The sequence below is a fragment of the Heteronotia binoei genome, chromosome 7 (genome assembly GCF_032191835.1).
Source record: "Heteronotia binoei isolate CCM8104 ecotype False Entrance Well chromosome 7, APGP_CSIRO_Hbin_v1, whole genome shotgun sequence".
In the NCBI taxonomy this organism is placed as follows: Eukaryota; Metazoa; Chordata; class Lepidosauria; order Squamata; family Gekkonidae; genus Heteronotia; species Heteronotia binoei.
Genome location: NC_083229.1, coordinates 43,682,219 through 43,707,325, shown reverse-complemented (window position 1 = coordinate 43,707,325; position 25,107 = coordinate 43,682,219). Strand labels below are relative to the sequence as shown.

The 25,107-nt window shown below is 42.5% G+C and overlaps 1 protein-coding gene across 1 annotated transcript in view; it reads left to right on the top strand.

The window, feature by feature from the left end:
- The window catches only part of NECAB1 (N-terminal EF-hand calcium binding protein 1), a 90,100-nt gene that overhangs the window by 20,290 nt on the left and 44,703 nt on the right, over window positions 1-25,107 (top strand). The window contains exons 3-5 of the mRNA XM_060243526.1: window positions 9,399-9,507; window positions 21,202-21,227; window positions 22,679-22,776. Of these exons, the coding sequence (XP_060099509.1) occupies window positions 9,399-9,507; window positions 21,202-21,227; window positions 22,679-22,776 (233 nt within the window). The remainder of the gene's footprint in view (window positions 1-9,398; window positions 9,508-21,201; window positions 21,228-22,678; window positions 22,777-25,107) is intronic.

Genomic DNA, 25,107 nt, shown 5'->3' with positions numbered 1-25,107 from the left:
GACCCAAGGCTAAGTCAAATACAGTGAACAAGATGGAACATTCAATAAACAGTGCAATAGGATTTGGACTGCAGAAATCTGAAAGCAAGCAGAAATCTTTAACAGTTGGAACAAACCTGAAACAAAGTATATAAGCATTTAAATATGACACACTGAATGATGCAGAAATTACTTTGTATGAGAGTATTTACATCAATTGATAGACAATAGTACAGTCCATGGTCCTGATCCGTTTACCAAAGCATCTTTCTGAACCATTTCTTTACAGTACAGCCCTATTGTCTATATAAAAAAACAATCCTGAATAATTCAGTTTTGTATAGTTTGTAGAAAAACTAAAAGGATGGGAGCCTTTGTAATCTCATCAGGCAGGCCATTCTGTAAGGTGGGGGTCAAAACAGAGAACACACATGCATGAGCATATGCAGTGTATCTTTTGATAATTTTATATTTTTTTATTGATTTTAACTATAAAAAGAAAAAGCATAAGCATAGATACAGAAGCATTAAAGAGGGGGAGGGGTGGATACAGAGTGGGAAACCAGAAACAAAGACAAATGCAAATATATCAGTTATATTTCTACCTCCAAATGAAATACTCAATTCTTTCTACCTGCAAGTATTAAATTTTCCCCTTATATTTTACCATCTTTGTCTTTCATTATACACTTTTTACTAAACTATTACTTAAAATACAAGTCTAAACTATTCTTCTTCAACACATATAAGTATAAAAAAGTCAGAGAAGTCTCAGCACAGAACTAACTGGCTAAGCTTAACCATATTAAAAATACAAACTAGTTATTTTAACAATGTGGTCATTAAAATGAGCATAAGAAACAAATATCTTTATCCTTCTAATTTACTTATTTCAAATGGAAAGAAAAAGAAATCAGATTTAAAATATCATAAAACGTAGAGAGATAAAAAAAGTGATAAGCAGAAAAAAACAGTAATTTATCTGTCTCAGTATAAACAATTTCTCCAAACAAACATATTAAGAGCAGACCTACCAGATTACAGAATAATTGTGTTGTCTGCCTTTTTAAAAATTAATCCAAGTAAACTATTTATTTATATAAAATTCTTTTCAAAACTTTTCAATCCTTTAACTCTTATATCCATATTACTCCAGGAGGAACAACTTAATATGTCCCAAAAATCTCACTTGGCTTTTTAAAATCGCATGTCAGTTCTTGTTGAGAATTCCATATCCAATTACCCATAGAGAGAGAAACAGTTTAAAAACCCTCTTTCCTGAAAGTTTTCCACGTCTTGATTTTTTTGCTGAGATATACCTTCTCTCTCCTTAGTGCAGTCATCCCTCTCAGTAAAAATAGTAAGGATCCCACGACACTTGTTCCTCTCGAAAAAACTTCAATCAACCTCGATTTCCAGTCCTTTTTAACTGCGCAATAAGGTTCCATTTTGGTTTTCTTTTGTTCATTTCCCAGCGGATCACTCTCCATTTACAATTCCACAGATGTCACCGAGATCTCTTTAACACTCTGCTCATGTAGATTTGAGATTTCACTAGCTTTCAACAGAAAAGCTCCCATTTGCTTTTTTATCAACTTTGTTAATGAACCAAAGTTCATTAGAGAAGTTATGGTATCCATTACATTTTTATAAAACATTTCACTTGGTAATGCCATTTTTCTCTACCCAATAACTCAGTCTATTAATCAAAGTTGAAAAGTAACTCAGAGACCCAGTTAGTCTGTCTCTCCAAATCTCCTCCAGTTGTGTGTTTGCCATTTCAGTTGCATTCAGGCGGCAAAGACAAATATCTCTAAAATATTCTTCTTCTTCTTCTCTAACATATATCTTGTTTTTGTTCAGACCATATTATAGCCAGATAATACTCTCATTAACACATATTCAATTATAATCCGGGTCAATTTGAGTATCTCTATTCAGTCTAATTCAAATTGTTGCCACTGCTCAAAGTTGTTCTTTGTCTTTTCGAAGCCTCATTGATGGGAAAGTGGGGCGGGGGGGGGGAATTCGCCTCTTTCCCATCCTTTGAACTGTCCCATTTGTTGTTATGTAAAACGACCCATTAGCCAGTGGTACTGAAAGCAAACTTACTTGCTGAGCAGAATTGCCGTGCTTGAACAAACCTGGAAGGTGGTTGGCTTATAGAATGAGAAAAGAGAATGCCAAAAGAATAATATCGGTATTGAAAGATGAAAATAGTAAAGAGAAAGTCCAAAGACAGGAGATACGCCAAATTGTGGAACAATTTTATAAAAGACTATATGAAGATAAACAAGTCCAAAAGGTGGACTTAAAAGAATATATCAAACAAAATAATCTTAATAAATACACAGAAGAACAACAAAAAAATTTAAATGAACCAATAACGATAAGGGAAGTGGGAGACGCAATGGCATCTCAAAAGAATGGTAAAGCACCGGGTCCAGATGGCCTACCTGCTGAGTTCTTAAAGCTTATGAGGAGCCCTTACTGTTGCCATTTAAACAATTTATTGAAAGGATTCAAGAGGAAGCTGAAATATCAGTTTCATGGCAGGAAGCTACAATATCTTTAATTCCAAAAGAGGGTACAGACTTGAAAGATATAAAAAACTACCAGCCAATTTCTCTTTTAAATGTGGATTGCAAAATTTTTGCCACAACGCTTGAAGAAGGTTTTACAGCCCACAATACACCAAGACCAGGCAGGATTTCTTCCTAGAAGATACCTGATAGATAATGTTAGAACAGTATGTAACATAATGAAATATTATGAGAACCATCCAGAGAAACAACTGGCATTAATCTGTCTGGATGCAGAGAAGAGCATTGACAACGTCCGTTGGCAATTTATGTTGCAACAATTGAAGGGAATGGAATGTGGTGAGAAGTTTTTGAGAACAATACAATCAATATACTCTTTGCAAAGGTGATGGTGAATGGTGAACTAACAGAAGCAATTGCTATTCAAAAAGGTACAAGACAAGGCTGGCCACTGTCACCACTCCTTTTTATTTTGTGTTTAGAGATACTGACTAACCAAATAAGAGAAGATGCAAGTATCAAGGGAGCGGTGACTAAAGGTGAACAATACAAATTGAGAACCTTTGCAGATGATCTGGTCTTTATACTAGAGCAACCAATAGATTCAATTGATTGTTTGGTAAAAAAGATCAACCAATTTAGCCAATGGGCGGGACTGAAGATTAATTATTGCAAAACAAAATTCTTGATGAAGAATATGACGACAGAACAAATTCAATCTCTCCAACAAAAATCAGGATTCTTCTATGAGAAAATAATTAAATATTTAGGTGTACACATTTCAAATAAGTGCAGTAGCTTAAAGATGGATAACGATGATAAATTACTTAAAGAAATTAAAAAAGACTTGGGAAAACGGCAAGATTTGAATCTATCCCTAGTGGGAAGAACAGCCTCAGTAAAGATGAACATTTTGCCAAGACTGTTATTTTTATTTCAAACTATTGCAGTACTTTTAAGCAGTGTGTTTTTTCAAGGACTGAGTAAGATGATCTCTAAATATATTTGGCATGGTAAAAAACCAAGAATTAAGCTAAAGATATTGCAAGACTCTAAGAGCAGGCTTGGGCCTCCCAGATTGGCAATTGTATTACAGAGCTTCTGTGCTCTCTTGGGTAAGAGATTGGGTGTTACTGGATTACAGGAGACAGTTGTTGCTAGAGGGTCACGACCTTAATTTGGGTTGGCATGCATATTTATGGTATCAGAGACTAGAAGGACATTCTTACTTTAAAAACCACTGGTTCCGGAAATCTCTGTATCATACATGGTCATGGCTAAAACCAAGAATTTATCAGAAAATGGGTATCAGAAAATGGAGATGGGTATCTCCAGTGGAAGCATTCACTCCTCCAAATCGTTTGAAAACTAATAATAATAATAATAATAACTTTTATTTCTATCCCGCCCTCCCCGCCTAGGCGGCTCAGGGCGGCTAACAACAACTTACACATTAACATACATAATAAAACTTTAAATTTAACAATTAAAATTAAACATAAAAACCAGTCAGTTAAATTAAAATACATGATTTTCATTAGACTAAATATATATGAGTATATCTGGCAGCGATAGAGCTGTTATGGCGCTGGTTCTGCCAGTTTAGGTAGTCTTATGGATGGCGGTTCTTACACCAAGCAACTCAGCAGTCAGTGTCATTATAGGCTTGCCTAAAAAGGGCGGTCTTGCAGGCCCTGCGGAACTGGCCGAGGTCCCGCAGGGCCCGCACCTCCTCCGGAAGCTGGTTCCACAATGCCAGTGCAGCCGCTGAAAAGGCCCGTACTCTAGTATGTTGGAGTTTGACCTCTCTCGGCCCAGGGATGGTCATTTTGTTTTTACCCATTGACCTCAGTGCCCTCTGGGGTTCATATGGGGAGAGACGGTCCCTTAGGTAGGCTGGTCCTCGGCCATATAGGGCTTTAAAGGTAATAACCAACACTTTGTACTGGACTCGGTAGATAATTGGTAGCCAGTGCAGTCCGCGCAGCCCCGGCCGTATGTGCTCCCATTTCGAGAGCCCTAACAGTAGCCTGGCCGACGCGTTCTGCACCAGCTGTAACTTCCGAGTCCGGCACAGAGGTAGCCCCAAGTAGAGGGCATTACAGTAGTCCAATCTTGAGGTGACCGTTGCATGGATCACTGTTGCGAGGTCCCGGCGCTCCAGGAAGGGGGCCAACTGCCTTGCCCGCTTCAGATGGAAGAATGCTGACTTGGCAGTGGCTGCTATCTGGGCCTCCATTGATAATGAAGGCTCCAGTAAAACACCCAGACTTTTTACCTGGCGCGCTGGTTCCAATGGTGCACCATCGAAAGTTGGGAGAGCTATTTCCCCTCCCCGAGCGCCACGACCCACACAAAGGACCTCTGTCTTCGCTGGATTCAACTTCAACCCACTCAATCTGAGCCACGTCGCCACAGCCTGTAAGGCCCGATCCAGGTTCCCCGGGGCGGAGCCAGGCCGGCCATCCATTAGCAGATAAAGCTGGGTGTCATCCGCATATTGATGGCAACCCAGCCCAAACCTCCGGACAATCTGGGCAAGGGGGCGCATGTAGATGTTGAACAACATTGGGGAGAGAACTGCTCCCTGAGGCACCCCACAATCAAGTGTGCGCCTCTGGGATCGCTCACCCCCAATGGCCACCCTTTGTCCCCGATCAGAGAGGAAGGAGGAAAGCCATTGTAAGGCCAACCCCCCAACCCCTATGTCGGCGAGGCGGCGCTTTAGCAACTGGTGGTCGACTGTATCAAATGCCGCCGACAGGTCTAATAACATCAGTACCGCAGCGCCGCCCCGATCCAGATGCCGCTGGAGGTCATCTACCAAGGCGACCAGCACTGTCTCCGTCCCATGGCCCGGTCGGAACCCAGACTGGCACGGGTCTATAACCTAACCAGAGTTATAGATATGAAAAACTGTTGAAAAATGATAACCAACTGAAAACCAGGGAAGAGTTAGAAAATATGGAGATTAAAATGAGTTGGTGGTTGAGAACACAAGTTGAATCTAGATATGCCAAAGACAAGACAACAGACTTCAATACAGAACAATATCCATTTGACAAAATCTTTTTAGGTCCTCAAGAAAAACTAATTTCCAAGCTATATTCATACCTGTTACAGATGAAGATGCAAGATGAGTTTGTAAAAGATTGTATTGTCCAATGGGCAAAAAATATGGGGCGTAATATTATGTTAGAAGAATGGGAGATGCTATGGAAATTCAATATCAAACTAAGTCAGTAACCTTTAAAGAAAATCTGTACAAGATGTTTTATAGATGGTACATAACTCCACAGAAACTGTGTAAGATGTATACTAATATGTCTAACAAATGTTGGAAATGTACTAAACATGTTGGGTCCTTTTATCATATGTGGTGGACTTGTGGGGTGGTGAAAGACTATTGGAAAATGGTCCATGAACTATTACAGAAAATTCTGAAGACACAGATTCCATTTAAACCAGAACTATTTTATTGAACATATATCCTGGTGACTACTCTAAAGAGATGAGACATTTGTTGGTGCACATTAACACAGCAGCTAGGATTCTTTTGGCACAGAGATGGAAGCTTCAGGAGATCCCCATGAGAATTGACTTGGTGGGGAAAATCTGGAAACAGCTGAGCTGGACTATTTATCCCAGTTGTTGGCTGGGAAATCTAAGGAAGAAGCAAAAAAATATTGGGTGAAACTCTATGTTTGGCTAGACGCTCAAGACTCTTAAGATTCTTCGGTGTGAACTTATATCTCCTTTCTCCTGTATTCTTTATTATAATATCATTTGTATTGGAAAAGTAAACTTTAATAGATATTTTAACAAGAAGACTTACAATCACTGAAACATATTATTTAGATGTTGATGATTTAATGTAAAGAGATAATAACAAGTGATAATATTTGTATCTTAAGAAAGTATATTACATGCAGATTAGATAGTAATAATACCGATGTCTATAACTATAATTTTCTATTCCCCCTTATCTGTTCCCTTCAACTTTCTAGAAAATCAATAACATTTTCAAATCAGAATTGCCGTGCTTGAGGTAGGAAAGCAATGCATCAGAAGCTTGTTAAGAGAAAAAAGAGCAAGCGGTCAGGTGTTCACCTCTTACTACCATGATGGAGATCATGGCGGCGGAGCTTCAGGGCATACAAGAAGTACAGGAACAGCCGCCACTATGCCCCTGGCTTCTTGCAAACCCCCATGCCGAAAGGACCTTCAGGGTCTCCCAGGAGATGCCACGTCAGTGGCACCTCTCCAACCGCCTGATTCAGGGGGAGCGTTAGAGACCAGCTCCATGGACCCCCACTGAGCTCAAGCCGACACAACCTGGAAGCCTAGTGTATCGTTTGATAAATAGCATTTTCACTGATAATTGGTGATGGGCAGCACCCTCAGACTTCTCTCATAGCCATGTCAGCTTTTCCTAGCTTTCTTGGGGAAACCCCAGGGTCTGAGTGATTTCCAAAAATGTATGGGGGGGGGGATCAAATCTAGGGGAGATCCTCACAGACTTTCCCTATCAATCTGCTCTTTCCCAAATTTACTTTTGCAGAAAGCACCAAACAGAGATTGTTTGGTGGACTTCAGCCATAGCAGAAGCCTCATTTATAAAGCTTGGATGTCACTGTGGAGCATCCATCATTATTACCAGGGGGCCTGGAAAACGGAGTTCTCCAATAATGTTCTACTGCCAAACAGAGGCAGAAGGTATTGGAACCTGCATTTCCAAGGATCTCCAGTGACAAGGGACACTCTGTGTGAGCATCCAGACCTAAAAACTGTAACTGTTATTTAAATCTTCTCCACCAATGGTTCTTAACTAGTGGTACCGGGGCCATAGTGGACAAAGAAGCAGTCTGGGCAGAACACATTTTCATAACAGTTACTAAGAATTCACTCTCTCAATCTCAATAACATGACTATTATCATTTTCAGCTACTAATGAAGTTGTTCTTTTTGTTTGTTTGTTAAATCCATAGCAATATGCTCCCAACAATAATGCATTTTAAGTCCTAAAAACTTATTATAAAAGTTAAAATATAACAACAGCATACCCATAAACATATGAATGTCTTCCTTGAAAAAAAGAGAGACTCAGGTGGGCAGCTGTGTTGGTCTGAAGCAATAAAACAAAGTTTGAGTTCAGTGGTACCTTTAAGACCAACAATGTTTAATTCTGGCTATTTCATGTGCATGCAAACTTCATCAGAACATTGAAACAGTTTCCCTCACGTTTTACCATGTATGTAGAGAGAAAGGCTTAAGGAAAACTGTTTCAATGTATCTGATGAAGTGTGTATGCACATGAAAGTTTATACCCAGAATTAAACTTTGTTGGTCTTAAAGATGACTCTAGATTGAAACTTCTGTGAAAAAGGGGGCCTCCCCCCCTCCCTGATATGGTAAGACCTAGGCATTATGACAGAGCAATAAAATAAGTGTGTAAAATAAAATAAAATAAAATTTAAAATAAAAAGGTGTAAAATAAAATAAAATTTTAAAAAAATCAGCCTTCCCTGATATCAACTCCCTCCCTCTGCAAATGTAAGTTTTGAAAAATGGGAAGACCAGTGGCAGGGAGGGCTTTCTGTCAATGAGGAAGTGTACCACCTGGCAAATTGTTACAAACTATTCCTGCTTTTCAGCTTCCTTTAGAACTGGTTCATCATATCTAGGTGATTTCCCATTCTAAGGAATTTCTATTCTGATTAGAACTGTTCCATTGTAAATTACAACCCTATCAGTACTGGAAAAGAGAATTGATCCTACAACCTGAAAGTCTGTTGACAATTAAGAAGCTGAATGTGTTTTACATCTTTCTTCTCACTTATAAACCCCTACTACTGTGGCTTAATTGACTTTCTTAGCACTATCAATGGGCTGGGCAAATGAGAACTGTGCACAGCATATTTCCTGCTGAGTCAAGCTGCGTCTAAAGAAACTGTTGTTAAGCCACATTTGTTCTTGGCACTCTACAGTGTTTCACGTTCAGTCTCTGTTGCCAAATGACAGACATTTTTAGTTTCTCAATGTGATGTCTAAGACAGCTCTGCCAAAGACAATAGCCAATTTCATGCAAAATGTTGTACCATTCTGTGTAGGATTTTCTCCTGGCTTTTGATGTTTTAGCTGTATAACAATGCATCATATCTGCATTTATAATCACACTCTTTTCATTGCTATTGGCAAGCAAGCTTTGAAGTGTGCTGAAAGCTGACTCGATTCTTCCCAGCTTTAAACTGATTACAGTTTACAAGCAACAAAGATTTTATGCAACTGCATCTTAGTCAAAAGAGGTCAAGGTGATGGTTGGTGATCATGTCAGATGATAAGACTGGGATGAGGACCCATCAAAAAATCCCAATTTTTGTTATTGCTACCCACATCCAGCCAAAGAGTGATCTTAAACAACTCAACCCCTTATTCTGGTGTTTTTTCACTTATTATTCACTTACATTGGAACCTCTTGATATTTATCATTTTCTCCAGGGGAGCTGATCTCTGCAAGCTGGAGATCAGTTAAAAAAAGTGGGAGATCTCCAGGCTCCACCTGGAGGCTGGCAACCCTAGCACTGAAACCTTATATAAAATATCCTAAGCAGCTTGATTAGGTTACCTGGCCTGTGTGCTTAGATCTTATCACTGGTGAACTTAGTTTTTTAACTGTGATCTTGTTATTACTGATAAATTTGAAAACTAGAAACACCTTAATCAAGTTTTCTGTAAGAATGCTAATTTTAAAACCACCTCAATTTCAGGGAGAAACCAATGACTACCTGGGGGCCTCCTTTTCCTCTTGAATAGGCCTCTTCCAAAGGCAGGAGCCCCCATGCTCACAATCTTTTCCTTCTTCATGTTTAATTTCAGATGATGGCAAACTGTCCTTTGATGAATTCAAAGCTTACTTTGCTGATGGGATCCTGAGTAGAGAAGAGCTGCGTGAGCTTTTTCATACTATCGACACACACAATACAGAGTGAGTAATGTTTCCTTAAAGACATTTGGAAAAGCAATATGCTTTGCAATATGAATTTGCCATACACACTAGACTGCTGAGGTAAAGGGACAGGTGAGGAGAAAGTGACAGATTTCTTGTCAGAGCTAAGCAGTGTGGCATTGCGGCCCGGGGAGGAGGAATTAGCTATTTATCACCCCCCCTCTAATGGCAAACTTTCAGCTTGACCGTTTGCTGTGAATGCAGGGGACTGAACCACAGAAAGTCCATTTCTGCATACTCAGGAAATGTCCCTGATATGTAGAAAAATATTAGTTTGTAATTTGCAGATGACAAGATGTGCTTATTGGCCTCTGGATGTTGTAAGCTGACAAGAGTTACTTAAAATGTGGAAACTGAGAAAGAAAAACAAGCAGCTTCTAGAATTAATTTTTAAAATGCTGCTAGCTGAGACAAAATGGTTGTATTTGGGTTGGTAATATTCCTCTGTTCTAACTTGTTATTTTGATGTTTTATTTTTGATTGTTAGACTTTCATTACGGTAGACTGTTTATAAACCGCTTATAAAATAAAATAAAATGTGACTGATAAGTAGGGTTGCCAACTCAAGGCTGGAAAATTCCTTGATATTTGGGGGTGCGGCCTGGGAAGGAGAGGGACTTCAGTAGGTTATAAGGCATCTGTGACGGAACCGGCCCGATTCTGCCTTCAGACCCGGTCCCGTCAACTCCCTATTGAGTCGCCAACTCCTGGAGGGAGCTATTTCTCCTCCTGCCACTTGGGCTCGCTGCCACCACCTGCTCAGTCTAGGGGTTCAGATTGAGAAGAACAGGACTCCCAATCCCCCTCTCCAGCTATGAGGCCAGGCCTCAAGGCCCTCTGCCACCCAGTACTTGGGTATCACAGAGACCACAGCACTTCTTCGGGGAATCCCTGGAGGATTGGCACCTTATCCAACTGCGTGCCTTCCCCCTTCCCCGTGGCCCCCTTCTTAAAACAGCGTGGTCTAAGGCGGTTGGGGATCTATGTGGTACAGAGTTTGACTGCCAGCATTCAAAACAGCAAAAATATTTAATTAAAAGAGAAAAAGAAAAGAAAAGAAAAGAAAAGCACAATGAAAACAGTTGCCTGTAAAAGGTTAGCACAGCACAGCACCCGCACAGCAAACAGCATGACAAAGAAAAGGTGGTTATAAACACATCCTACTGTCTCTGGTCTAAACTTGCCCTGTCTTGTGGATGACTTACTTGGTCTGACTACCTGGGGGCCTCCTTTTCCTCTTGAATAGGCCTCTTCCACAGGCAGGAGCCCCCATGCTCACAACCTCCTCCTTTGAGCGCCAGTTGAGGACTGCCTTTCTTCCTGGTTAACTCAAATGCAAAGAACAAAAGAACTTCCTGCCTCTCTAGGAGGCTTTCCCCCTAGAGTTGCTGGTTTGGCTCTGGAAGGGAGGGGGGTTGGAGGGAGGCTAGGCCAAAGCCTGCTTAGCAGTTTCATGTTCCCTCCCAACTAAGATGGCGTTTCTCCACAGCATCGACTCTTCAAAGCCACCATTTTTCTCCAGGGGAACTGATATCTGCAGGCTTGTGAGCAGCTGTCATTCTGGAAGATCTGCAGGCCTGTCTAGCAGCCTTTACAAGCCACTTATAATCCTGTACCAGTTCAAAAAAGCAGGGCATGAGTATCTTAGATAAATAATAACTTGGACTGCCATCTTTTTTCTTAAGCAGAAAATGATTGTACTCTGTTACTGCAAAAGCCTATAATTCATGGGTAGGGTTCTCAATTCAGGCTTAGGAAATCCCTGTAGTTTTGGAGGTGGCATTTGGAGCAACTCTAGAACTGATCTCTGTATTCTGGAGATCAGTTGCAAATAGGCTTGCCAATCCCCAGATCCCAGAGGCGGTTCTTCCACTTTCCCAGGCTCCTTCCCACCTCCAGTCAGCTGGCCGGTGGGGGGAAGCCCCGCCCCCAAAGCCAGCATGTGACTTTCCCCCTCCAGAGGCTCCAGTCTCCATTTGGAAAGGCTTCCTCTTGGGATGGGGTGTCTGGGTTACCTGGAAGAGGTTGGCTGCAACTCGTGAATAGAGAGGCCAATCCCGCACTTCAGAGTCACCAGAAAGGGGGGGTGGGGGGAGGGAAACGTCTGCTGAGCACTTCATTATTTCCTATGTGGAGATGGATTCTCATAGGGTATAATAGGGAATTGATCTGGAGGTTTCGGGGGCTCTGGGGGAGCTGTTTTTTGAAGTAGAGGCACCAAATTTTCAGTATAGTATCTAGTGCCTCTCCCCAAAATACCCCCCAAGTTTCAAAACAATTGGACCAGGGGGTCCAATTCTATGAGCCCCAAAAGAAGGTGCCCCTGTCTTTCATTATTTCCTATGGAAGGAAGACATTTTAAAAAGTGTGCTGTCCCTTTAAATGTGATGGCCAAAGCTCCCTTGGAGTTCAATTATGCTTGTCACACCCTTGTTCCTGGCTCCACCCCCAAAGTCCCCAGATATTTCTTGAATTGGACTTGGCAACCCTAGTTGCAGACTAAGGGTTGCCAGTCCCCAGTTGGGAGTGGGGTTCCCCCCAGTTTGGAGCCCTTCCCCACTGGTTCACAACTATCAGGAACCATGGGGAATTACAACCCCCCCCCTCCAAAAAAAACCAGGTTAGAAGCCGGAAATAAATGTGACATGCCTATGCCATCTGGAAGTGATGTCAGGAGCGACAGTCTGTTTTTGGGGCAAAACTCTATGGTAAGGAGCTAATTCTACCATAGAGTTTTGCCCACAAACCAGAACAACACCCTCCCCCCCCAATGCCTGCAACATGCTTACGTTACTTTCAGGTGACACATTGTGTTTATTTCCGGCTTTTTCCCTCCAGCTTCCGGTAAGCACTTGTCCGAGGTAACTTTGGGAGAGCTCCAGGCTCCACCTTAAGGCTGGCAACTCTATGCTGAAAGCATACAAATCTTACCAGAAAAGAGAGAGAAACAAGCCAGGCCGAAAATACCCTTAAGTTATAGAAATTGTGGCTTTAATATTTAGAACTGCTTAGGAACTTAATTATCTGAGCTATCTCATGGAGAAACATCTAAAAAAAGAATTCTGCTGAGGGTATTATTATATCTAACACAGCACAAAAGCAAAAAAAAAAAAAAGCAGCAAATCAGAAAATCCTACCTCAGTTTTCCTACTTTTTTCCTGCAGCAAAGCTAAACATTCCCCATTAAGAAGATTTAAAATTGCAGCTAGGGATTTGGGGCTCAGCTGGTGTAAGCTGGGCCTCCATCAAGCCCGCAGCTACTTTTACCAAGCTCTTCTGATTATGCTGATTGACACCAGCTGCGACTTCCAAGCTCTCCTTGTGCGCTGATGGAATACTGCTTTTGTCTCCTAAGAAATATGCTTAACAAAGAAGCACACACACAGGTTCATTTTCTCATAAAACAGGCCCTCATATTGGATTGCCAGTCTCAGACTTTGTCCCTAAACCTCAAATTCAGGGGTTCAGCAGGGTCTCAAGTAAGGTTGCTAGCCTCCAGGAATTATAAACGATTTCCAGGCTGCCAAAAACAGTCCCCCTGGAGAAAATACACACTTTGTAGGGTGGACTACCCCACTAAGGTCCCTCTCCTTCCCAAATACCAAGCTCACTAGGCTCTGCCCCCCAAATTTGCAGGAATTTCCTAACCTGGAGTTGGTAGCCCTAAGCGCAGAGCAACTGGTTGAAATTTCTGGGCTATTGATTGGTCAGCCCTCTCATGTAGTGTTAACAACTCCAGGTTGGGAGATTCCTGGAGATTTTGGGGGTGCAGCCTGGGGGGGTGGGGTTTGATAATAGTAGGGACTTCAGCAGGACATAATGCCACAGAAGCCACCCTCCAAACCAGCCATTTTCTTCAGAGGACTTGATCTCTGTCATCTGGGGACAGGGTTGCCAAGTCCCCCACCTGGCCACTCATGGGGGATGGGGGGGGGGATAAGGTTGACAGATTTAGGTTGAGGAACTCCTGGAGATTTGGGGATGAAGCCTGGGCAGGACATGGACCACAGTGCGGTACAATGCTACAGAGTCCAACTTTCAAAGCATCCATTTTCTCCAGGGGAACTGATCTCTGTAGCCTGAAGATGAGCTGTAATTCCAGGGGTCCCCAGGTCCCACCTGGAGGCTGATATCCCTATCTGGGGATTAGGAGATCTCCAGTCCCCATCTGGAGGTCGGCAACTCTACTCTCACAGTCTTCTTTTGAGACTTCTGTGCATGTTGGGCTGGCTTCTGTTAACGCCTGTAAACATACATTGGAAATGGAGGCAATACTTTGGCACTTTACATTTGCATTTTACATTTAGCATAATTTTCCTGTGCGCAAGGTGTATCTCTTCTAAGCCACATGATTTATGATTTTACACACTCACCAATACCATGTGATACAATTCCTTGTGGTGACTGCAAGGGCAGAATCAGCTGCCTCCATCATAGAAGGATCCAAAGTTTGGGCTTCCCAGTATCTTGTGTTTGGTTCAAGCTCTTATGACAGCCATTTTTGTGGTGGTGTCTATTGCTGCCCAAGACTCCTCACTAACTCATCAGGTTTGGGGACCCTTGTCCTCAAGAATAACAGCTCTAACATCTCACAATATTTTTAACAAAATATGCTGAAAGACAAAAAAAATGGGGCAGTGATTTGTCTCAAACAGATAACAAAACAAAATGACATGATGATGGTCTAGTCACAACATTTCAGGCTATTGGTCTGCAAAAGTCACTGGTCTATGGAAAGGAAGGATTGTCATTTGCCTGCTGACTGCAGGCAACCCCCCACCCTTGATAATGTGAGGAGTGGGAGAAAAATAGGAGAGAGTGGTGATGGTGATGTTCTAGAGATTTCCCATCTGTACAGCCTTTACCATAGAGATAAGGAAAACTTCCTAGAATGTCATACAGAAGTAAAAGAACATCCATCTGCAACCCCACTTTCTTCAGGCCACTAAATTTAGGGAGCCTACTGGGGAACATTATTTTTCTGGCTTTCCTGAAAATATGGTCATTTGCTAGATTCTGAGGATGAGCAAAAGCCTTCTATTAAGCCTTTCCAAGATAAATTTTATATGTCCATCTTGAGTATTTCCATAAGTGGATTTGTCATTCTGTCAGCATCTGGAAACCTTTACTAATTTTGTCTAATCTGGAAACCTTTATTAATATGGATCCATCCATAATAATCTCCATGCTGCTTAGTATAGCAAGAAGTCCTACAGTAATGCTTGCCACATTATTGTCCTTTTAGGTAAGATGGAGGAATAATTTAATGGGTGATATTACATGCACATTTTTAGACAGCCAGGTCCCCCTCCCCCAAACTAACTACAGGCATGTCTGCAATTTAAAAATGGTCTCAACTGAAGCCTCTTGTCTGAGAAGCATTTTACTATTATTAGTGAGTGAACAGTATGAGACTCATTATGGATGCAAATCGTCTCCTTACTGACTTTGCGCTTGCGTGAGACCTGATTTAATTATGGAATCCTCTGGAAGGAAAAAGCCAACACAAAACAGGAGCACTGCATACAAACAAAGGGGAACAAATACCAAAGATTACCACACTGTTTAACTATAATAGACAGAACATGTCATCCACTGAAGAAAATCCTTAGGATGGTATTTTAAATTAGAACAATAGTTATCTGAACAGAATTAAACTCACATGGACTACATACATATTCAAGAAGAATCTCCCAAGAAACATATATGCATAATAATTGGTAGTGGTGGAAGGTGCCGTCAAGTTGCTGCCAAGTTCTAGTGCCCCCGTAGGATTTTCAAGGCAAGAGATGTTCAGAGGTGGTTTGCAATTGCCTGTCACTGAGTAGCAGCCCTGGACTTCCATGGTGATCTCCCATCTAGGTCCTAACCAGGGCTTTCGCTGCTTAGTTTCTGAGAACTGTTGGGAAAGGTCTAGTCTGGGCTATCCAGGTCTGGTTGAGTAATAACATGTGCTAAATGCACCCGCACAGAAAATCCATCAGAAGCCCAACAAAAGGACAGACAGACATTCATCCTGTTTTGAAATATATCTTCATCAGAAGAGTGCAGAGTGCCAGACAATCAATTTTCAAGTGGTAAATTTCCAGTCCTAGACAATAAGCAAAACTCACTGTTAGAAGTTCCGTCTCTCTAAGCATTTAAATGTCTCCTTAACAACACTTAGTAAAACAAAACATAGCAAAAAACCTTCATTGTGTATTGCAGCTGATCCATCATTGGCTGACATGTCCTGTCTGTTACAGTTATGCAGTGTGGTGCACTTTAGTACTTTTTTTCTTTCTCTGGGAATAAAAGACAGGCATATTTGGTACAGTTACAGAATCCTCATTCCTGAATCCTCTGGGAAATCGTACTGTCACAGCTGACTGAAAGACAGCAACTGATGATCTTTCTTGAAATATGTATTAACATTGATATATGCAGGCTCTCAGTCCCATCTGGGTGAAGTGTAATGTTCTTGATTTAGGTGCAAGGTGAAATGACAAATGATTTTCTAAAAATATGTGAGTGTACAACGAAGGTTGCCGGTTCCCACTGGCAGGGGGACACCTCTCAACTCCTGCCACCATTGCCTGTTGCTGCACAGCTGAAGGTGGCAGGAGGAAATTCCATGGAGAAATGGGGAGGGGTGATTCTCCAGTGTGATTATGTTGCTTCTGGTGCAACTCAAAAGTGACATCATTAGGTAATACTCTAGCAATTGCCCAAACCTCTATGGTTAAACTTTAGAATTTGGGATAAATGCAAGAGGGTCCATCCTGTTGCAATTACATCACTTCTGGGTTGGGCCAGAAGTCATACCATTGTGACAGAGATGCTGACCACCACCGCTCCCAACCATAAATCCTTACTCCTCCCATCTCCCCCCAGTTTCCAGGCTGTGCCTGGAAACCCTATATAATAAAACCACAAAAGATAGATGTTTAATTTTCATTCTGTTCATGCTCAAACAACCATATTTAAGGCTAGCTCGATCTCATCAGATCTCAGATACTAAGCTAGATGAGCCCTGGTTAGTATTTGGATGGGAGAACCACTAAGGAATTTGAGATTCACTACACAGAGGAAGGCAATAGCAAACCACCTTTTAACATCACTTGCCTTGAAAACCCTACAGGGTCACCATAAGTCAGCTGTGACCTGATGACACTTTACATACTCGCAATTCTCAGAGGATAACCTAGGACTAACATATTAATATTCAGAGTCCTTTTGTAATTTGACCTCCAGCATGGCAGGTCATTGTGAGACAGAGAAACATGTAGCCTACCATGTCCTAAAAAAACTGGTTTCAAGAACAAGGTGAATAGTGAAAATTAATAATAATAGAATTATGTCAATAAGCACTTTGTACCCTGTCCGTGACTTGTCATTGTTTACCCCACACAAGCTCTTTTCTTGGCCCAGATGTGTTTGTGACAGGCAGAGGGTTTTTTTAAATGATTTGCTCAAGAAACAGATGTGTCCCTATAAGGCCAGTGCAGCACATCTCTGCCTCTCTCATTCCCACCCCCCCCCACCCCGTATTCTTTAAAGCATGTTCTTTTGTAGTACTTTGTGCATCATCCATTGCAGGCCTATGAACATTATTCTTTCAATTCTTGTTCCTTCCTTGAGTGATCTCTGAGTCTCACGAGGACAAGGCTTTATCAACACAATTGCCATTTTGATAAGATACTTCTTTGTTTTCTTTCTGTAAAAACATGTGGTTGTTGTGGATTATGTGAACTTCACTGAATAGGAAATTTGTATCTAAATCCATGTAGGGAAATATAAAGATCTTCTATGGAATGTCTAATATGATTGCTAGGCCTGCACCCACAATCCCCCAAAATGCTCGGGGGGTGGAGCTTTGCAGAAAGGAGCACTGCTAATGCTTGGATGTCACAGTGACAGTGACATAGCACCCATTTCTCCTGCTGTTGACTGGATCAAGCACAGGCAATGGAGGGTGGGTGCAAGAGTTCACCCACTGCAGGCAGGCACCTAGCAACTCTGCTTTGTACACAAAGCACAGAAAAAGAGTGCGTTTCAAATAATATACATTTCTGCAAAGCAGAGAAAACCCTTTTATTTATTTATTTACTTTCGATTTATATCCTGCCCATTCCAAATGGACTCAGGGCAGCTAACGATCAGAATAAAACCAACATCCCAATTTCAGGTATAAAACAATAAGACATAAACAATTTACAATTTAAAACAAAGTATTGGTGCTATACAGAATGTTAAAACATAGGCAGCTATACAGAATGTTAAAACATAGGTGGCTCAGGTTGTACCAAACCTTCCATTTATCTGTTGGTGGTCCTTCTGGTGGAATTGCCCAACAGCATAAAAGCGGCAGCCTTCTCCCCTAGTTGTTATAGGCCTGTTTAAAAAGTTCGGTTTTACAAGCCCTGCGAAATTGGGAGAGATCCTGCAGGGCTCTTATGGCCTCAGGGAGAGCATTCCACAGCTTTGGCTGTATTCAAGCATTGCAATAAACTGTGCTGCATAAACATAGTTCAGTGTGTGACACTTCCATGCAAAGTAGGATGTGCAGCTTAGCCAAACGAGACTGATGTACAAGCTACAATCTAGCTTGAGAGCAGGATGAAGTTTTTATCAAGGGAGGGCCCTCTGAAGCATCATTGCTTACAGCCAAACAAAATCTGAATCTCAGAGCACAACACACTGCAACTCTGTGATTTTTCAGGAGCCAACCTTTATGTCCTGTGCAGTTTCTCGAGGCTCTTGTCACCAGCTTGCTGAGACTTGAAAAGGCCGATTCAGTGCTCATGTTGCCAGCTGTGCAGTCAAGGCAGCCTTTTGAATTCCTCTCTTATGCAAGGAAGCAAGTTCTCTTCCAGATTGCTAGATGTTATTTGTGACTTGAGAAATTATGCCTATTATTATCTTGCTTTGTTTTTCAACTGCTCCATTCTGCATTCTGATGGCATTGGGTATTTCATACATTCTCAAAGTGTAGAAAGATGATTTGAGTTGCATTCCAATAAGCATATTCCACATAGGGTAAAGAGTTTCAGTACAGAGAATAAGCCTTTTGTGCAGGCTTGCACCACTCTGTGGCAGAAATGCAGCAGTGCTTCAGAAAGTCTTTGCTGCACTGAAATCCAGTCACAGTAATATTGATTCCAGCGCTCTTCATCAGCTTCCTGTTCTTCTAGGCATATGTTCACACATGGGATGATCCTGTTCTGTTTCTGGGCTTCCTTCCCCCCTCCCATGGTGCAGAGGAGCCTGGGCTCTTTTACTTTCTGGTAAATACTGGGTTCAATACAGAGTTCAACCAATACATTATTAGCATTTACACACTAAGACATAGGCTTGCCAATCCCCAGGTCCCAGCAGGATTTCTTCTGCTTTCCCAGGCTCCTTCCTGCCCCCAGTCAGCTGGCCAGCGGGGGGAAGCCCTCCCCACAGAGAACCATGTGGCTTCAGAGGCTTCCGTCTCCAATTGAAAGGCTTCCTCTTGGGATGGTGTGTCTGTGTTACTTTGAAGAAGCTGGCAGCAACTCGTAAGTAGAGAGGCCAATCCCCCTTCAGAGTTGCCAGAAACGGGGGGGAGGGGGGGGAAACGTCTGCTGAGCACTTCATTATTCCCTATGTGGAGATCGATTCTCATAGGGAATAATGGGTTATTGATCTGGAGGTTTCGGGGGCTCTGGGGGAGCTGTGTTTTGAGGTAGAGGCACCAAATTTTGAGTATAGTATCTAGTGCCTTTCCGCAAAGTACCCCCCAAGTTTCAAAACGATTGGACCAGGGGGTCCAATTCTATGAGCCCCAAAAGAAGGTGCCCCTATCCTTCATTATTTCCTATGGAAGGAAGACATTTAAAAAGGTGTGCTGTCCCTTTAAATGTGATGGCCAGAACTCCCTTGGAGTTCAATTATGCTTGTCACACCCTTGTTCCTGCCTCCGCCCCAATGTCTCCTGGCTCCACCCCCAAAGTCTCCAGATATTTCTTGAATTGGACTTGGCAACCCTACTAAGACAACATGCCGGGCTGAGTCCCTGCTTACATACATGCACCCCAGAACACCCTCCAAGTCCCATAGCAAATCACTGTGGTTGAGTTCCTTGCCTCAACCGTTCATTGGTTCATTTGCAGAGTTCAAATCCGTCCAGGTGATCCGCACTTTCCCACGGTTTAGTGTAAGCCTGCAAAGCTGCGCGAAGCAATAAATTCAGTACATAACACTTTCAGTGAACTCCAGTTAACACTGACATTTCAGTGCAGGCACTTGAGATGGCTGGAGGTTGTTTCTTCCCTACAAATCGGCTTTCCAAGACAGAAGTAACCAAAATTCCCATTTGCCCAAATACCTGCATTTTGACACCACAGAACATTGGAGTTTGACTGAAGTCTTCCGAAACCAGGAAGCTTTCAGTGTTATGTGTTTGTCTGTATATAATTTACTGAATTTTTATCTGGTCCTTTCTCCATGGAGCTCAGGGCAGCATATATGGCTCTCTGTTCCTCCATTTTATCCTCACAACAACTCTGTGTAGGTACGTTATGCTGCCTTTTTCAAAATCTTAAACATACATAGAGACCGATTTCACACTCACCCTATGCTGCTCTCACGTTCATCTTCTCAGTGTGGCGTCCTTCCAGTTTCCCACTATCTGCTCCAGCAGAGATCAGTGTTTAAGCACAGCAAATAGAAACCTCTAAAAAACAGTTTCTGTCTGCTGCGCTTAAATGCCGATCTTTGCTGCAGCCCCAGGGCAGATAGTGGGAAATCAGAAGGACACTGCACTGAGAAGACAAACATGAGAGCAGCGTAGGGTGAGTGCAAAATCGGTCTTTTGTGTTTTTTTAGACTCTTTGGTCTCTTATGAGGATGCTACCATTCGTAATGATATACTTGGTGTTTCAGCAAAGGCACTAATGGAAACATTTCTGTGGCTGCCCCCAAGCTGGAGGACTCGTTCACACTGCAAATTAGCTGAATGCCAGGCTAAAGAAAGGAGCCACTTGACCAACTTCTTTGGGCTGGTCTTTGAGTCACCAGAGGAAAAGACAGGGAATTTATAGACTAGGACTCTTATTTGGCAATTTTTTTGCTGTCGCAACCAGCTAGGGTCGCCAGGTCTGACTCAAGAAATATCTGGGGACTTTGGGGGTGGAGCCAGGAATAAGAGTGTGACAAGCACAATTGAACTTCAAAGGAAGTTCTGGCAATCACATTTAAGAGGATTGCATGTCTTTTAAATGCTTTCCTTTCTATTTGAAAATAATGAAGGATAGAGGCACCTTCTTTTGGAGCTCACAGAATTGGACTCCCTAGTCCAATCTTTTTGAAACTTGGGGGATGTCTTGAGGAGAGGTACTGTATGCTATGCTGAAGATTTGGTGTCTCTATCTCAAATAACCACACACCCCAGAGCCCCAGATACCCATAGATCAATTCTCCATTATACCGTATGGGAATCAGTTTCTGTAGGGTATAATGGAATGCCCAAGCAGACATTTCCCTCTCCCCCACCCCTGCTTTCTGATGACCCCAAAGCAGGAGGGAGTGCCTCCAAACCGGGGGATCCCCTGCTCCCAACTGGGGACTGGCAACCCTATGACCAGAATAGGGTGAGCTATACATCTGAATAAAGGTGTGATTAAAATTGATGCTGTACAGAATTGAAATGCGTCCCTCTTTTTTCAGCAACATTGACACAGAAGAGCTGTTTGGTAAGTTTTTTTTTTCTTAATTAGTATTTGATCGAGGAGGGTGAACTGATTACTTCTCGGGGGGGGGGGGAGTATAACAGATAGGGTCCAATCAGGGATGGAGTGGAAGGAAGTATTCCACAATGCTATGATTTCATGGTTTAGAGGTTGAACCATAAATCCAGAAGACTTTGATTCAAACCTCACTTTTGCCTTGAAGTATAATATGGTGGTTGGAGTATCAGAGTAGGATCTGGGAGTCCCGAATTCATTTTCCTGCTCGGCCATGGAAATTCCTTGAATGATTTAGGGCCAGTTGTTCACCTTCACCCTAGCCTCACAGGGTTGTTATTTTGAGGATAAAATGGAAGAAATGAAAACAATGTTGTCAGCTGCTTTTGGGGAGAAAAGTAGAGTATAAATATAATAAAATAAATCTGAGGCACCGAACATAGTGCCTGTGGGTGTCCTGTTGTCCACCAACATATTTCCTGGTACCTGCCAAGTGTTTTCTAGAACGTGGGTGGGGCCTAAGGTTGCCAGGTCCCCTTGCTGGCGTGGTGGAGATGCCGTGTGTTATGTATTGAACATAAGGGATCAGGCCGCATGGCGATTGCTACTGAAGGCAACCCCCAGGTCCCCGGATGGAGCTCGCCAGTCGCCCCGCCCATCAAGATCTGTAGCGGGAAGTTTGACCGACCAGGATTGGCCTGGTCGGATGAGGGGGCTGTTCCGGGTCATGTATATAAGCGGGGCCCGGCCCGCGTGTTCTCTCTCTTGTAATGTGCTACTGAGTAAACTATGTTGCCTTCAAACCATTATACCGTGTAACATCTCAACATGATGATATCACCCAGAAGTGACATTATCATGCTGGAGACATGACACAGCAATATCCCTGTTTAGGGGAGGGTTCCCTTACTGGCCAGCTGGTCTGAAGTGGGGAGAAGCCCCTGAACTGGGGGATCCCTTGCTGTGACCTGGGGGGCTGGCAACCCAAGTGGGGCCAGATGGGGCTCTTGCCTAGCAGGGCTTCTGATTTGCCACTGGAGAACTGATTAGCTGTTCAGATTCAGATTCAGATTGTTTCAGTGGTAGCTGCCACCACAGTGTTGGTTTTGTTCTCTCTCACTCCTCTTTTCCTGTGTATTTTAAAAACTACCTCTCTTCTTTCCTGCACTTGGGCTTTTTCTGAGGGGTTGACTTCGCTTTCAGTGGCAGCCATTTTGTGGTTGTGCCCACCACACTGTGTCAAAATTTCAAAGGTGCCCACAGGCTTAGAAAGGTTGGGAACCCCTGAAATAAACGTGCTAGGCAGACAAGAAGCTCTAACATTCTGGAGATGTTCTAAGCATGTGTAATGCTTTTCTCCTTCTTATGTGCATACGTTTATTTGATACATGTTAAAAATGTGCTGTTTTAATTCCTGGATCATTTCTAGGTTTTGAGGTGTGAATTTCTAATTCTTCTAGAATATTTTTCCCAGCACCTGGGAGAATATGAAAATGTACTGTCTGCTTTGGAAGACCTCAATGTATCTATTCTGAAGGCAATGGACAAAACAAAGAAAGTAAGGCGGAGTTTTATTTATCATCATGTTAAAAGTTAATTGTGATTATGGCTTAAGTATATGGGAAACATATTTGACTGGTCTGCTTAATGAATATGGTCAGTCCTGGAGTGGGCTTGAGATTATGGGGTTTTCCCCTTCTGGTTCTTAGTCCAAACCATTGTAAGACATCTATTATTCAGTATATGCAGGATCAGAGAGGCTGCAAACAGAATAGGCAGGCTGGGATAGAATTTGTAGACCAGAAAGGAGGTCAGGTTATCACCACCATTCCCGAGGTTGAAGAAGAAAGCTGAGTTGGCCAGGGAACTGTCCACAGGCCAGATATATAGTACAAGCAAGCAGAAAAGAGTCCAGATGCACTAGAGGCTACCTTCAGTGATGAATTGTCTGGAAATAGTGCAGCTAGCCTCAGAACTGTACAGCAAGCCACAGCATAGCTGGGATTGGCTGTTTAAGATTATTTGACTCCCCAATCAGGAGGAATCTGGCCTGAAGTGTTTTTATTTTGGCTTGAACCCCTTCTCTGGCTGGGATTCCATTGACTTAGGGAGTAAGAAATTAGACTTGCCAACCTCCAGGTGGGAGCTGGAGATCTTTTGGGATTCCCACTGATCTCCAGGTGACAGAGATCAGTTCACCTGCAGAAAATGGCCTCTTTGGAAAGTGGGCTCTATGGCATTATACCCGAATAAATTCCCTTCTCTCCCCAAACCCTGCCTTCCTCAGGCTCCACCCCCCAAATCTCCAAGTATTTCCCAACCCAGAGCTAGCGACCCTGTAGCAAATCCACACCTGACCACAGGATTCAAGCTCTGGGATACTGGTAAACACGTAGGTAGGACATTAACTGAAACTGGCAATATTTCATGGGCACCATGAATCTTTAAGAACCCCCGTGGTATTTCTAAGGCAGAGAAAGATAGTTGCCTCAGAAAGTAGGGAATTTGACACTTGCTGTGTCAGTTTGTGTTATGGTGAACAGGGGCACCATTTCAGTTTTCTGCTACAGCCAGTAAAAATACCCTTGCCATGAAGCCTCCTTGATTATCCACAGACTTACCAAGGAATATTTTCATTTATACAGAGAATTTTTGGCAATGTTTTTGGGAAGCCTAGTCAAAACTCATGAGGAAAAGCCAAGAAAGATCCATACCTGTGCTCCTGAAGTACTATATGAAACAGGAGTAAAAATGAATGACACTGATATTGCCTTAAAAAAAATCCAGTTGCCTAGCTGTCTATCACTGCTGAAAGGATGCTAAAACAGATACTTTATTTTTATTTTATTTTATTTATATCCCGCCCTCCCCGCCAGAGCAGGCAAAGATAGATCTTTGATTTGTTCCAACAGGACAATTCGAACTATGTTTGAAAATTATTTTCTATAATAAACTTCACTGGAATTGTAAGGTTTATTGACAATATTTTTTAGCTTGCCTTTCTCCCAGGGAGAGACTCAAGGTTGGTTATAGTATTGATTTGAAATAAAAAGCATAAAACAGCGTGCCTTGTTATACAACATGTAACATAAAGCCCACATGCCAATCCACTAACAATAGAGTTACCCCATTCTTAGGATTGTACTGTAAAAGTACCTAGTCATTTATTTTTTAAAAAATCCTTTAAAAAAAATCTGGCATCGCAAAGCCTACAGACAACTAACAAAGTGAGGCCCTTCCTGACTGATTCCATAAAGTACAGGTTTCTGTGAAATATGATGCTCTGAAGCAGGAATGACCTGTCCCTGTCTGCAAGATGGCAGTCCCACTGTCAAAGTGAAGCTGCTGCAAAGGAACATGTTGGGTAGCGAAGATTATTGGGCTTTAAAGCAGAGATGTGTGGGCCTTCAGCGAAGCAGAGCTGTAAAGCAGAGAGCCTTGTACTGAATGGGAAAATGAACAGACAGCTGGTGAAGAGTTCCCAGCACAGGTGCCATGTGTTCACTGCAGCTTGCTCAAGCTCACAAATGAGCAGCCATGTTTTGTACCAGCTGAAAGTTCCCCTGGCAGAGTATGTTTGCATAGTCCAGCCTTGAGCTTGCTGTGACATCGAGCAACCAGGCCAGATTGGTTGAGCCCAAGTGGGTGGGGTGCAGTGGGGGTCAACCTGTACCAGACTGAGATAAAAATAGGAACTTGAAGCTAATCTCTGAAGTACCACTTCTGTATTGATCACAAGTACATTTTTTTCTGTCTTGACTGCACAGATGGAGCACTATGGCTAATGAGTTATGAGAGACCAATGCCCAAGGACTTTTTCCTACAATGGTTTGGTGTGGGGGGGGGGGAGAAGGTGTTGGGCATAGAATTACAGCATCTCGCATGATCC